A 14,447-nucleotide genomic window follows, 5' to 3' on the forward strand; every position below is an offset into this window, starting at 1 on the left:
ATTCCCATGAGGCCAGGGTTCTGGAAGGTTCTCCGGAGCAAAGCTGGAGAGGGATGGAATTTTAAGATGGTGGAGACCAGTAACACAATGGGTACAGGGGACCACCCAAAGTCTCTTGAAATGATCCCTCCATAGATATCACATGGAGCCTGCTCCATGTTCCAAGGCTTCAAGCTGAGACATTTCTAAGAGACTTCAGGACTGCCACATGGATGTGGCATGTGCTTCATACCTGAAACCTGGTTTTAACTGCAGGAAACTTCACTCATGAACCAAGCATCCCTAAAGGTGGGAATGAGCAAGGATCAGTACCCTCTCCAGACTATAATCCTGGCTGGGTATAGTGAATGTCCCCCCCTGCGTTATCCCCTTGGTGAATTGTCCAGAGTCAACAGGTTGAGATCTGATAAAGCCTAGCAGACTTTCAGAACCCACTCTTTCCCACCTGAAGCAAGCAGGCAGTGTCAGCTGCTTAAAAATAAAATTAAAAAGTTTTGGATTTGGGGGTGTTTTTGTTTGTGGGGTTGTTGGTTTTGTGCAGCAACAGAACCCAGGGGCACTTTACCACTGAGCTATATCTCCAGTCCTTTTTATATTTCGTTTTGAGAAAGGGTCTCACTAAGTTGCTAAGTTGCTGAGGCTGGCCTTGAAATTGTAATCCTCCTGCCTCAGCCTCCTGATTTGTTCAAATTTCAGGCATGTGCCACCATACATGGCAAATATTTTTTTAAAAAGTTTTATATATCAGTTTCAGCAAACTATAGTCAGGAGCTAAGTCAAACTCAGAAGATAAAATCTATTATTTTGTCTCATCCATAACAAAACCTGTAAGCTAAGAAAAATCAGCCTTTGAGCAGATATTAATTTTAGTGAAAAGATAAGTCATGGCACTGAGAAATATTTAAATCAGACTTGTACAAAACTCGGGTTCCCCCAAGTTCTCCCAGAAAATAAAAGGCTCTCACAGCATTAGCCAGGCAGAAACTCACTCTGATAGCTATGAAGACTCTCTATCCGCTCTGAGGGACTGGAAGAGCCATTTCCCTATATTCTTATTTACAAACTGTTTCTTCCAGGGCACAAGTACTACTGGCTAAAAGCTCCCAGAGGGATCTTCTGAGTTGGGTTGCATTCATACACCTGGGTCCCTGCTAGATCCCTCCCTAATAAACTCTCAGGCAACTCTCACTCTCTCTCTCTCTCTCTCTCTCTCTCTCTCTCTCTCTCTCTCTCTCTCTCACACACACACACACACACACACACACACACAGGGCCAAGGCCTAGAGACCCCAAAGTTTCTAGAGAAAAGACAGGATACACACTGGAGAGCCCTGTTGGGCTGGATGAGACTCATCAGCAGTCTCACAGTGCAGCCTGCTGGGCAGGAATGATGGTGCAGCTAGGAGAGGCAGGGGTGAGGGGTACAGGGAGGGCATCTTGCCTCCCTTCTGTTGACCTTCATCATCCAGAAATGAAGCCCCAAAGCCCAAGATTCAAGGTTAGTCTTTAAGGCCTACAGAAGCTGAAGGATAGCTAGTCCTGGGGCTGAGAACATGCAGACAGACCTCCTACCCACCAAAGGTGTCAACTGCTCTTGCAAGAGTTTTATTTTTTAATTTAAATATTTTTTAAAATTAATTTATTTATTTGTTCTAATTTGTTATACATGACAGCAGACTGCATCTCGATTCACAATAGACAAATGGAGCACAATTTTTCATTTCTCTGGTTGTACACAAAGTAGAGTCACATACATCTCATTCCACCATCTTTCCTACCCTCATGTGCCCTCCCTTTCCCTCCTTCCCCTTTGCCCTATCCAAAGTTCCTCCATTCTTCCCATGCTCCCACCCCAACCCCCATTTTGGATCAGCATCCACTTATCAAAGAAAACATTCAGCCTTTGGTTTTTTGGGATTGGCTCACTTCACTTAGCATGAATTCTCCAACTCCATCCATTTATCTGCAAATGCCATGATTTTATTCTCTTTTAATGCTGAGTAATATCCCATTGTATATGTATATATACCACACATCTCACTCCAGTCAGAATAGCAGTTATTAATAATACAAGCAGCAATAAGTATTGGCAAGAATGTGGGGGAAAAGGCACACTCTTACATTGCTGATAGGACTGCAAATTGGTGCAACCAATCTGGAAAGCAGTACGGAGATTCCTTAGAAAATCTGGAAGGGAACTACCATTTGTTCCAGCTATCCCACACCTCAGTTTAATGTATAAAGAGTTTTAAAATGTGCCAAGCAACTAGCATAGGGGAGGAGCACAAGGGCTCCAGAGAAGAAACACTATCTCAATGCTAAAATGAGGAACAGAGTGCCCCAGGGAATGGGTGGGAAATACCGTGGCCAGACATATTCATATTCAACTGTCTAAGATTCCCCTGCTTCTGTCCATCTTTCAAAAGGGACCATATGAATGCAACTTCTACATGGGCATGAATCACATTAGTAAGTAGCGATGGAGTAAAATAGACACAAGGAGGAGCTCCTGGTGGCCCAGAGGAGGAGCTGCAGACTGGGCTCTGTGCGCTGAGCAAGTCCTCCCAGGTGGTGGGGGGAAAGGAGGAAGAGGAGAGGCAGGAGAAAGAAACAGTGCGCTGCAAGACCTGGAGTCAGATTAGGGAGTGAGAAGAGAAAGAGAGGGAATCACTAAGGTCCTGAAGCCACGGTGATGATACAGAAGAGGGAGAAGAGGCCTTCAACAGAATCACAAAAGGCAAGAGGGGGCCATTTGGGGGGCAGAAAGGAAAATGATGAATCCCATCTGGAGCTGTTTTCCACATGCTCCACCTGTTTTCCCTTTACTTATGAGGACTCTGGGCACCTGCTGGTGACGTTCCTAGCTCAGCTTACCCTCCTATGTCCCTATAGCCCCCGCTCTTTCCCTCTCCCTCATACCTTCCCTAATGCCATCACTTCTTGTTCCAGTAGCTCCTTGAGGTCAGAAAGTTCCCTATGTGACGGGGTAGACCACAACAACCTGTCCTATTAAGCACCCCCATACACATTACCCAGTGTTCAGTCCTCATTTCCTGCCCAACCAGGCTCAGCCTTCCCTTCCTTGCCCAGCAACCCACTGGCCCTGCCCAGGGGCTGTGTGAGCACCTCAGCATCTGATCTATGAGGCCCTGTGGACAGCCTCCAGCTCCACTCCAGCTCTCTGTGCCCCGTATAGACAGATCTGAGCTCTCCAAACCTATCAGGCCCCAGAACAGGGCTCTGCTCCAAGGTCAATTCTTCCCTAGCAGGTGAGGCTGCTTTGGTGGCCAAAACTGAATGCATACTGGAACCATTCCTCATTTAGCTGGCAGGAAAATCACCTGAAATCTCTGGGGGGAAAAATAGGGCTCTCTGGTAGAGAGAATTTTTATTTTTTTATTCATATCTTTAAAACAGGAATGGGTAGTGGACAAAACATGTGACAGAGGTGGGTGGCCACTTGAGATCCAGAGGAAAAGATCAAAGCCTACCAAGAATGAAAGAAGCTGCCTTGGTGTGGCCCCAAAAACATTCTAGGTGGCCCATGTAGCAAAAAGGCAGCCAGGGAACAAACCTGCTGGGTGAGGAGCCTCAGTCACAGACACCCCACACCCTTGTTCTCAGACCCAAACACTGCATTAAAAGTCTTCAGCTGGAACAAACACCTGCTTTTTCCCAGTTCCCTGGGAGGGCCACCACATCTTAGCGTAGGAGGTGAGCCTGCCCAAACTCTGGACCCGGTGCTGCTTTCTTCGTCCAAGAAGCTGGAATTCCTCCCTCTGGACTCAATCCTCCTGGAGGCTGCCCTCTCACAATTCCAGCCCAGGGCAATCAGCCAGGAATTCTTTCAGTATTTGCAGACTGCCTACTTAGATTATTAAAAGAGCCACAAGTGACTACGTGGCAGAGAGGCCACTATGTCAATCATGAGACATCCTCCTGTAAGCTCAGTCTGCCATCTTTTCCAAATTAGCATGTTCGCCAAGCTACCTCATAGTTTCCTCAATTCAACCTCCCAATTTTTGGCCACGAGGACCCTGAAGACCAAAGAAGGAATGTGGCTGATCCAAAAAAGCACAGCACGTAGTGCCAGATCTAGACTAGAATCCAGGTTTCCAGACTCTCTGCCCAGCACCTCCCAACTTCCCAGTGTTGCCACCCAACATTCCAGCTAGGGAAGACTGTGACCTCTAGGAGAATATTGGATTCCTAGAGCAATGACCCATTTTAGGATAGGTGACCCTACTGCATTCTAGTAAGTTCTTTCAAAGGAATTTTCATCAATATGCAAGAGAAGCTAGGGCTATCTCCAAGGTGCCAGCAAAAGGACATCATTCTGGGGAAGCAGTGAAGGGACAGATTTCAGGACCCAGTCTTTCCTCCCTTCTAGAGAAACTATAAAAAGCACACAATCCCTGTCCAACCAGGCAGCTTATTCCCATTGACCCTCCAGATCTTCCCTTCCCTTAGACAATGTTGTGACCACTTGGGCATCACCCAAGGTTCTGCTTCGCTCAAGTATTTCCCTAAGACAAGTTTAAGGGAAAAAATAAGAGAGACAGCTCTTCCACTCTCAAAAAGGAGGCAGGAAAAGACAGACAATGCTGAGAATCTCAAGACAGAAGTCACGAGATGTCAATCAATTGTATCTTGTACTGAACAGTCTCCATTTCCTATTCATGAGACACAGAAAAGAGGATCATACACCCTAGAAAAGCAGACGCTCTCCATTTGAACAACAGACTCCCAGGGACTCAAGGGGTTAACAAGCTGTATTTCAGGATTTGCATCTTGAACATCCTCTCAAAAGTCTCCTTCTACAACTTACCTGATGAGGTCAATTGGCTGAAACTTATAAAACACTCCATAGCGAGCCCACTCCTGATACAGCAGCTGAAAAGAAAAATAGGGAGGCAAATTAGGGGTAAAGGCAGGTAACAGTTCATCTTATTTTGTTCATCCTAGCAAGTCAAAATTTGTCCCCAAAGCCCAACTTTGAAAAGGCTCACGAACCATCTACAAGGGAGATGTTCAAAGACAGAAGACTAGAGAGATGTCTCCTTCTTCTTCAAATAATAGAAGTTATTTTTATCACACTCAGGGTCAGTCCTGTACCTAATAAGTATAACCTTTCCTTCTTGATCCCCTTGTCCTGCCTAGTCCAGCAAAATGAGCCCTGGAATTTATTATTCACTCATTTGACCAGTACTCGTTGAACATTTCCTATATCCTAGGCTCTGCATCAAGGAACTTACACCTGGTGTGGAGAAAGAAATATAAACACATAACATAAAGTTTACAAACACAATAAGAAGTAAATTAAGGTAAGGTGTTATGTTAAGGAGGGAGAGGATGCTATTTGAAGTAGGATGGCCAAAGCAGACCTCTCTGAGAAGGTGACATTTGAGCTGAGACCAGAAGAAAATTGGGGAGTGTTCTAGGGAGAACATTCCTCCTATACACATCCCCTGAGGCAAGCATATATGGTATATCCTAGGAAGAACAAGAAAACTGTGTGTAGGGCAAAAGGAGCCCAGGGAGGATAATGGGATATAATATCAGGAAGTAAACAGGGGGGCCAGATCATTCCAGGGGATGGTAGGCTATGCTAAAATCTCTGGACTCTGAAGGAAGTCACTGAGAAATTTGTAGCTGAAAGGAGAAACGATCTGACTTCGGTTGTAGAAGGTTCACTTTGGCTGCTGTATAGAGAACGAACTAAGAGTGAACAGAGGAGTAGGATGCTATTGGAATGGTCTGGGTGGAGTATGATGGCTGGAACCACAGGGGTGGTAGGAGACATAATGAAAAGTAATTGATACTGCTGATCAATTTACTGTTGGATTGCATGTGAGAAAATAAGAACTTGGCCTGAGTGTTTGAGTAATACTGATGACGTTTTCTGAAACAGGGAAGACTGTGAGGAAACCAGATTAAGAGAAGCAGACCTAAGAGTCCACTTTGGGATGACTTAATTTGAGATGCTCTTTAGTCCTCCACATGGGAATGCGGAGTAAACAGCTGGGTTTAAAAATCTGGAGTACAAAGGGGAGTTCAGCCTGGAGATGCAAATTTGGGAGTTATTGGAGAAGAGATGATATGTAAAGTCATTATACTATGGACATAATCACCAAAGAAGAAATAATAAAAAGAAAAGAGGCCTGATGTCTAGAACCTGAGCACCAGAACATTTTGAGGACAAATAGATGATAGAGAAACAGCAAACAGACAGAAGGAGCAGCTGACAGTGTGGAAGAAGAGCAGAAGAATGTGGGTCCCTGGAAAACAAGAGAAGAAATGATTTCCAAGAGAATAACATGATAAAATGTGTCAAATGCTGATGATGGGACAGGTTCTAATGAGAGTAAAGAAGTGGCCATTGGATTCAGCAACTTGACAGTCACTGATGACTTTGATATGAGAGGTTGGGATGAAACCTCATTGCAACATACACAAGATGCTAAAAAGAAAGATACCACAATCAACACCTCAGGTCATGCTATCTTATGAGAATCATGTAGCAACTTTGGCAGAAGTCCAGGTGGACAAATCTGTATATCATAAATAAATCCAATATTTTAGATTCAAATATCTGGTCAGCAAACTTCACAAGCAATCATCCACTGATAAATAATTTAGTAATGGACACTAGACTTCATTTAGATACCCACACTGAATCGGTGCTTAACAAAATAATGAGTCTATAATTGACAGATTTACAATACAGATGCTAGGTTGTTATGTTCCTTAGGCTCCTTATGCATCATCCTTTCTTACACATTATACAGGATTCACAAGGAAATCTGTCTAGGAGAACCTACTTTAGTCTGGTATTTTGGATATCCAGCTCTCAGGAAGCCATCACCTTCACTTAAGAATATATAAAGGCAAGATATTAAAACTGAAATAAGAATGTCACTCCTACTTAATGGATATACAATTTTATTGTCATAATATCTCCCAGAAACTGTAAAATACAACCAAAAACCACACAGATTGTGGTGAGGCAAACTACACTCACAGTTACATTTGCAAAGGAGGAAACTCAGACACATAGAAAGTGTGCTAGCAGAATAAGATCTGAATTTATGGGTACTGATTCTGCTCATTCCAATGTGGTACCTCCTAACCCACTCCTATGGTTATCAATATGTCTTCCCCCATATTTCAAAAATTATTTTATTAGTGAAGTACAGTCACACGTAATATTGGAGTTCATTTTGACACAATCATGCATGCATGGATTATAATTTGCTCCACTTCGGTTCCCAGCACCTCCTCTTTCCCTTCCTTCCTTCCTCTACTGATTTTTCTTCTATTTATTTATATGGGTGTTTTTCAGATACGCCCAAAGGTGAAGTTCACTGTGGTATATTCATATCTGTACATAGTATAATTTGGTCAATTTCATGCCTCAGTTCTTCCATCATCCTGTCCCCTCTTCCTTCCCTTTTATCCCCTCTCTCTATTGCACTGACCTCCCTTCTGCCTTCATGGGATATCCCAATTCTTTCCTCTTATTTTGTTCTAGCTTCTGCATAAGAGAAAAAATAAAAAACATTCGACCCTTGACTTTCTGAGTCAGGTTTATTTCCCTTAGCATGATATTCACCAGTGCCATCCATTAACCATTTGCTTAGACTCTGACCTCTCCTATGAAAACTCGAAATGCTATAACTGCTTTCTTCTTTAGGGCTGAGTAAAACCCCATTGTGTATATAAACTACATTTTCTTTATCCATTCATTTGCTGACAGGCACCTGGGCTATTTTCATAACTTGACTACTGTGAATTGCACTGCCACAAACATTGATGTACCTGCATCACTATAGTATGCTGCTCTGATACTCAACAAAGGTGCCAAACATGTACTTTGGGAAAAAAAAGCCTTTTAAACAAATGGTCCTGGGGAAACTGGATATCCATATATAAAAGAATGTAACTATATCCCTATGTTTCACTCTGCACAAAATTAAACTCAAAATGGACCTAGAAATTAGACCAGAAACTTGGCAACTGCTAGAAGAAAATAGTTAACACCAGCATATTGGCACAGACACAAATTTCTTTAACAAGACCCCTAAAGCTCAAGAAATAAAACCAAGAATCAATAGGTAGGACAGCATCAAATTTAAAAGCTTCGACACAGCAAAGGAAACAATTAAGAGCATGAAGAGAGAGCCTACAGCACCGGAAAACATCTTTTCCCACTGCTGCTCTGACAGGGTATTAATATCCAGAATATATAAAGAATTCAAAAAACTTAACATCAAACAAACAAAAGATAACCCAGTCAAAAAATGGACAAAAGAACTAAACAGATACCTCTCAAAGAAGGAATACAAATGGCCCACAAATATATGAAAAAATATGCAACATCCCTGCAATCAAGGAAATGCAAATCAAAACCACATTGAGATTTCATCTCACTCCAGTTAGATTGGTAATTATCAAGAATATAAATAATAATAAATGTTGTCAAGGATGTGGGGGGGAAAGTACACTCATACATGCAAATTGGAGAGCAGTATAAAGATTCCTCAAAATACTAGGAATGGTACCATGACATGACCCAGCTATCCCACTCCTTGGTATTTATTCTAAAGAGCTAAAATCGGCATTCCCCCATCTTCAGTACTTCTACTGCCCTGGGTTTTGATTTTCTCTTCCATATGCAAACCATGGCTTCTTCAGCACCTTGTAATCACAGTGACATTATTTGTGGCCCAAAGGGAGGCCAGCCTACGTCAGGAGATAATTGGCAAGAACCCCTGCGAGGACTGTGGATGTCACTGCCTGCCTCATTGTTCTTAACCTTAGAGCAAATTCCTACCCAAGTTACATGGCCAGCTGAAACCTGAGCCTGAGTATGCCCATTTGTCACTACCTTGCAGGAAAAAACTAAAAATGATCCAAGAAACAAGAATGGCCCAATCATCTCCGGCCCAAACTGAGAAGCAAACTCGGAAGCTTCCCCAGCTTGGATTCTGTACCTGTTCTATGAAACCTCCAAAGTCCCTATAGTCAGTGTGGTAGCCACTAAACACAAAGCTATCCCTGCAGCTGTGGGTTTAAGCAACGATGAGCCAAGAAGACTTCTTGACTTGATACAGAAGGGCTAGATGGTTACAGAGGAGGAAATCATTTGGCAGTCCCTGAGAAAGCTCGCTAGAGCTGTGTACAGAGCACTAAATCAGGGAACTGGTGCAATAGTCATGCCTGGACGTTCTCGTGGACCTTACCAGGCCAGACCACACACCCTCTGTCGCTTGCAGGGGAGCCAGAAAGCGGGTGGAGAATGCTACAGACTCTTCCCCCACTGCTAAGAACTTTCAATCACACATAATTAAGACAGAGTGGATCATGATAAACTCCAGACTCCAGGGTCCCAGAAGAGGCTAGTCGTCAGGGTGAAGGGAGGCATGCTCTGGAGTCTCTGCCCCATGAGTGTGATTAAAGTGCAGGGGGACAACTATGGTAACTTACAACAGTCCCTTTCAACAACTTGCAGGCTCTAGAACTTTCCAGCATAGCTCTTAGCAAATGTACTTTCTCCCTAATGTTACACCACATCTTCTCTTCAACAACTGGCGAATATTCCAAATAAATCAAAAAGAGGCTACAAGTCCTTCCAGTGAGTGTCACATTGTAGAGGCCCTGGATGTAATTCCAGGCATGTCTGTCTGACCTCAAGCCTTTATGGCAGGAAACAACAACCCGAAAGGCCTATCCCATCTGACAGATCAAAGCATATAAGCAGCAAGTTTGGCTCCCTGGGGGATCATATTTAACAATGGGTCATTGACTTAAGTATTTCTTAAGACTATAAAGGAACTCAGGTGTTAAAACCCTTTGCAAAAAACCTTTACAATGATAGAGAACAGCATGATATTTAGGAATCACGATTCCCTCTGCAGCCACAAGCTCCTCAAAAACTAGAGCTAGCACAGTGGTGCACCCCTGTAATCCCAGGAACTCTGGAGGCTGAGGCAGGAGGATCACAAGTTCCAGGACAACCTTGCAACATAGCAAGATCTCCAAGAACTAAGCAAGCTCCTGTTTCAAAACTTTTTTCAAAGGACTAGATATATAGCTCAGTGGTAAAAACACCCCTGGTCTCAATGCCCAGAGAAAGAGAAACTGGGGTAAGATGGGCAGAAAGATATCAGCTATAGGTACCTCAGAAACATCCATGGGACAGAGGTGGGCCTGAATGAAAGAGATTTGGATTCTATTCCCAGATCCTGCAGTGGCCTGTTTAAACATTTTGACAACTGACATCAATTCATCTAGGTCTTGACTTATTTATATAGTAAAACCAAAGTTGTGCAGTGTGGCAAGTTAAGTCTCAGTGAACCACAGAGGGAAAACACCTGCCTTGGGGCTGAGGCTGTGGCTCAGTGGCAGAGCGCTTGCCTAGCTCACATGAGGCACTGGGTTCGATCCTCAGTACCACATAAAAATAAATAAAATCAAGGTATTGTATCCATCTACAACTAAAAAAAAGAAAAAATATTTAAAAAAGAAAAGAAGGACTGATTCCTTTCACACCTTTACAGCAGGTTACTTACTAACTTTCCACTAGAGAAGCCTGCTACCTGCAAAGGCTACAAACCTAGAACCAAGGATTTCTAGAAAGTTCTAAAGAAAGTCAATCACATTCCAGTTGTGGATGAGGAAGCCACAGGGAGCCATCAGAGGCAAGGCACTCCTCAGAAGATGGTGGCAGTCACTTCTTTGGGGTCCTTCAGAAAAGTAGGCCTCTTTGGCAGATGTAGAACTAAGCAGATGCTGGAAGCCAGGTAGCATCCACCTGACCCCAAGTGCTCCCTCTCTTGCTGCTCTGGCTTCTAGGAAGGCAGGAAACCCTTTTTCTCCAGAGGGAGAGAGAGCCTCTTCTTAATTATTTTCCAGGAGGAGTGAGGGAGACTTCCAGTCCCTATCTGGAGCTGAGTCATGAGTCTGCACAGTTTCATAGGCAAGCTGGAGGGGAAGGAGATTGCCATCCTCCAGGGCCTCCAGGCTTGCCTAGAGTCTCACTGAAACAAGCCTGGGCCTTGGGGAGATCATGGAAAGCACCACAAATTGCAAGGAGAGAGTGAAGAAAAAGACTCAGGCACTGTCAGTGTTGGAAGTTTGGGATACAATTACAAATTACTCCTAAAGTCCCCAGAGAGGCCATCCTACATCTACAAAAAAATGTAGGGACCCTTCTCCTATACCTAACCAAAATACTTCCTGCAGCCCTCTCAAAGAAGACTTAACTATTATAATGTCAAAACCAAAACTAGCAAATATGCTGTACGTATTCAGAAGGTTTTGCCCTTTCTTCTTAAGATACAATATAGTATTCATATCAAGGTCCATATGACTGAAGAATAGTGGCTGGGATTTGGACAACAGATTTTAGTTTTAACTTCTATAACAATCATTTACAAACATTGCAACCAGTCCTCTGACCTGGCTAGGCATCAGTTTCCCAACTCAGATGGACAGAAAAAAGTTCTCGTTCTCCTTCATGGCTTCTCTTATCCCCCATGATGACAAAGCTCACTTTTTAAACCATGCCCTGAGCAAAGAAAGAACACTGGCTCTGTCCAGCAAATCCAAGAAAAACTACAAAATAAGGTCCTTGTCTTTCAAAGACACTTGTTCACCTTCAAGGAGCATCCTTCTGACCTCAGCTTTGAGAATTTTCCAAGATGCAACTCCATCCTGGCAGGTCCTTCACTACATCTCAGCTCTGACATACTCTACCAAATAGAGGCATGCACCAACATCATTATATTAGCCTAAGCAAAATGTTTATTTTAAAGGAAAATATTTTGTTAAAAGGTATTATTATTGTTGTTTTAACAATAATATCATTCCAAATACAAATACACATGTATTTTGGATGATTTACAATTTGCTTCTGTCCACTAGTGCAGATAACAGAGGGCTATCTGATTTCTCTGGTGAGTTACTGTGTATTCCTGGTCTCTGCAGTGTTCCTGGACACCACCACCCAGCAGGAGATTTCTTAGGCGGGCAGTGGGTGGTGATTGCCATTTAAAGGGGAGAGACATGAAATTAGAGTGTGGGAGGACAGAAAATGGTTGGGTGAGAGAGGTGAGATGTGGGGAGAAATGCTTCCTCCTTTTCCTTTAAATCTGATGCGAGACTTTTCAGGAAATTAAACACCGAGACTATTAGCATCAGATAGAAAACAGATGAGGTTAAGACATCGAAATACTACAGCAGATTCCCTGGGCAGGCAGAGAGGAGACATGTGTAAGCAATCACAGCAGTATTTCTGGAAAAGACCTTTTATGTTTTTAATACTTAACACTTCATAACAGGGACTAATAGGCAGGATAAAAAGAAGACTGCTCAAAAGGCAACTTGGGGGATGAATGATTTTCCAGACAACAGAGCTGGGGGAGGGAAACTTCTTGAGCATCAGTTCCTTGTCCCTCCCACCGGCGCCCACCCTCCTCTGCTCACTCAAGCTGCTGAAGACTGAATGGAAGGATGACACGAGGAGCTCACAGATGTGTCCCCATTAAAGAGGCTGGACCATTCTTTTGAGTGCTGGGCCATGGCTGAGGAGGAGGTACAGCCATGACCCCAGAGAAACAGCAAACAAAATCAACAGATCTAGGTGGGGATCTAAGGAGAGGACTGCACGGTCAGGAGCTGTGACTGCCATTGGAGGGACATCTAAAGGGACCACTGCTGTCCCCTAAATGTAACCTCTAATTCCTAGATTCTTGGCATATGAAGTGTGATGAGCCACCTCCTCTCTCCACTTTCTCATCTATAATTGGGAAGTAGGTATATTCCACTTACCTGCCTAGAGGACGAGAACCACAAAGATCACCAATCCCCTCTCCAATAAAAAGAAAAAGCAACCAAAATGATATGGATAATCATGCATTTTTGGTAGGGACACTGGATTTCAGGGGCAATGGTGTTCGGAACCTCCTCTGTGTTGTGTGCAGCAGCGTGAGCCTGGGCAAAGTACTCAGCTTGTGTCTCCGTTTCTGCTTCTGTAAATTAAGGAATCTGGACTGTCACTGTTTCTCCGCTGATGCTCTATTGTCATTAGAGAGTGAGATAAGAGCCTAGTGGGGGACTGCTGGATATATTTCGGGATGGTTGGCATCTCTGGCTGCCCAGGCACTAAATGCCAGGTGTGTCCCTACAACACATACAGTTGTGATGATGCGCTGAAGTGTACCTCGCATTTCCTAATGCCTGGTGGCAAGTGGCTATGGAAAAACTGTTGATAATAGATATAAATGGGTAAAGAAAACATGTAGGACACTTGTAGCCAGTTCCTTACCCGTCTGTAGTTTTACGTGACCAATGCACCCCAGCAGCACAAAGTAGACTTACCTTTCTGTCATTCATGTCATCCCCTGGACTATCATATTCACCCTGTAGGAGAAAAAGGGGTGCCAGATAAAGCCAATGGAATTATCAAAAACAGATGCCAAACGAGAGCAGGTTTTCTTTTTTTTTTTTTTTCCATTTTCGAATATCTTCTCTTTATTTCATTTCTATTTAGGGAAGGTCAAAAACATGGCACAGTAAGGAGCTGATGTTCCATTTTCTTAGTCACCAACATTTGCAATGTTTACCCTCATAACATCACACATGAAGATAAGATGGTCCCTCTCTATGCTTCAGAGGTGAACCATAATGCAATACAATGATATTTTTGAATGAATATCTTGCCTTCTATAAGTGGTTTTCAACTTGTAGAAGACTACTTCAGTGAAGCCAGGAAATATTTAGCTCAAGGGCCAATTGTAATCTGCATTTGCAAGACTCTGTATAAGCAACAAAGTTGGATAACAAATCTAGACCACATTTTCTCAATAATATGGATAATGTTCTACCTTCAGTTCTCACCCAAGCTCCACCCACACATTCAGAGACTCAAACAATCCTGTCTCCTCTATCAGTCCCCTCTTCCTGCACCTACCCATAGCAAAAGCGATGGCAGGGACTGTGCCTATAGAGGGGTCAGCACATCATGTAAAAGCCACCTGGGCATGACATGCTCACCCTTGTTCACAACAGGCAGAACTTAGCTTTGTATACACCACAGCAAAGATGTCAGGAAGAAGGTCCCCATCTGAGAACGTCTTGTCTGACCACCTCATTTGGTACCATGTCTCAGCAGTCTCACATGGATGGCCCTACTATATGACAGACGCTAAATACATGACCAATCAAATGGTCAGTGAAGCCAGAAGGCATTTAGGTCAAGGGCCACTCAAGTTCTTCATGAATTGTCTTCAAAAATATCATTGTGTTGCATCATTAAGATGTTCATAACATCATTCCTACCAAAGATAGTCAGTGATAGTCCAGTGACAGGCCTTCAAGTCTCCATTCATGCCCATTCACCCACCTCCATCAATATGTCCTCCCTTTAATCATCTAGATGCTGTACC

The 14,447-nt window shown here is 43.4% G+C and overlaps 1 protein-coding gene across 1 annotated transcript in view; it reads right to left on the reverse strand.

Annotated features, from left to right (window-relative positions):
* The window catches only part of ANO2 (anoctamin 2), a 347,356-nt gene that overhangs the window by 216,930 nt on the left and 115,979 nt on the right, over window positions 1-14,447 (reverse strand). The window contains exons 9-10 of the mRNA XM_081309365.1: window positions 13,381-13,422; window positions 4,829-4,893 (exon numbers count right to left, since the gene is read on the reverse strand). Of these exons, the coding sequence (XP_081165491.1) occupies window positions 4,829-4,893; window positions 13,381-13,422 (107 nt within the window). The remainder of the gene's footprint in view (window positions 1-4,828; window positions 4,894-13,380; window positions 13,423-14,447) is intronic.

The sequence above is a fragment of the Spermophilus citellus genome (genome assembly GCF_964194105.1).
Source record: "Spermophilus citellus genome assembly, chromosome: 10".
In the NCBI taxonomy this organism is placed as follows: Eukaryota; Metazoa; Chordata; class Mammalia; order Rodentia; family Sciuridae; genus Spermophilus; species Spermophilus citellus.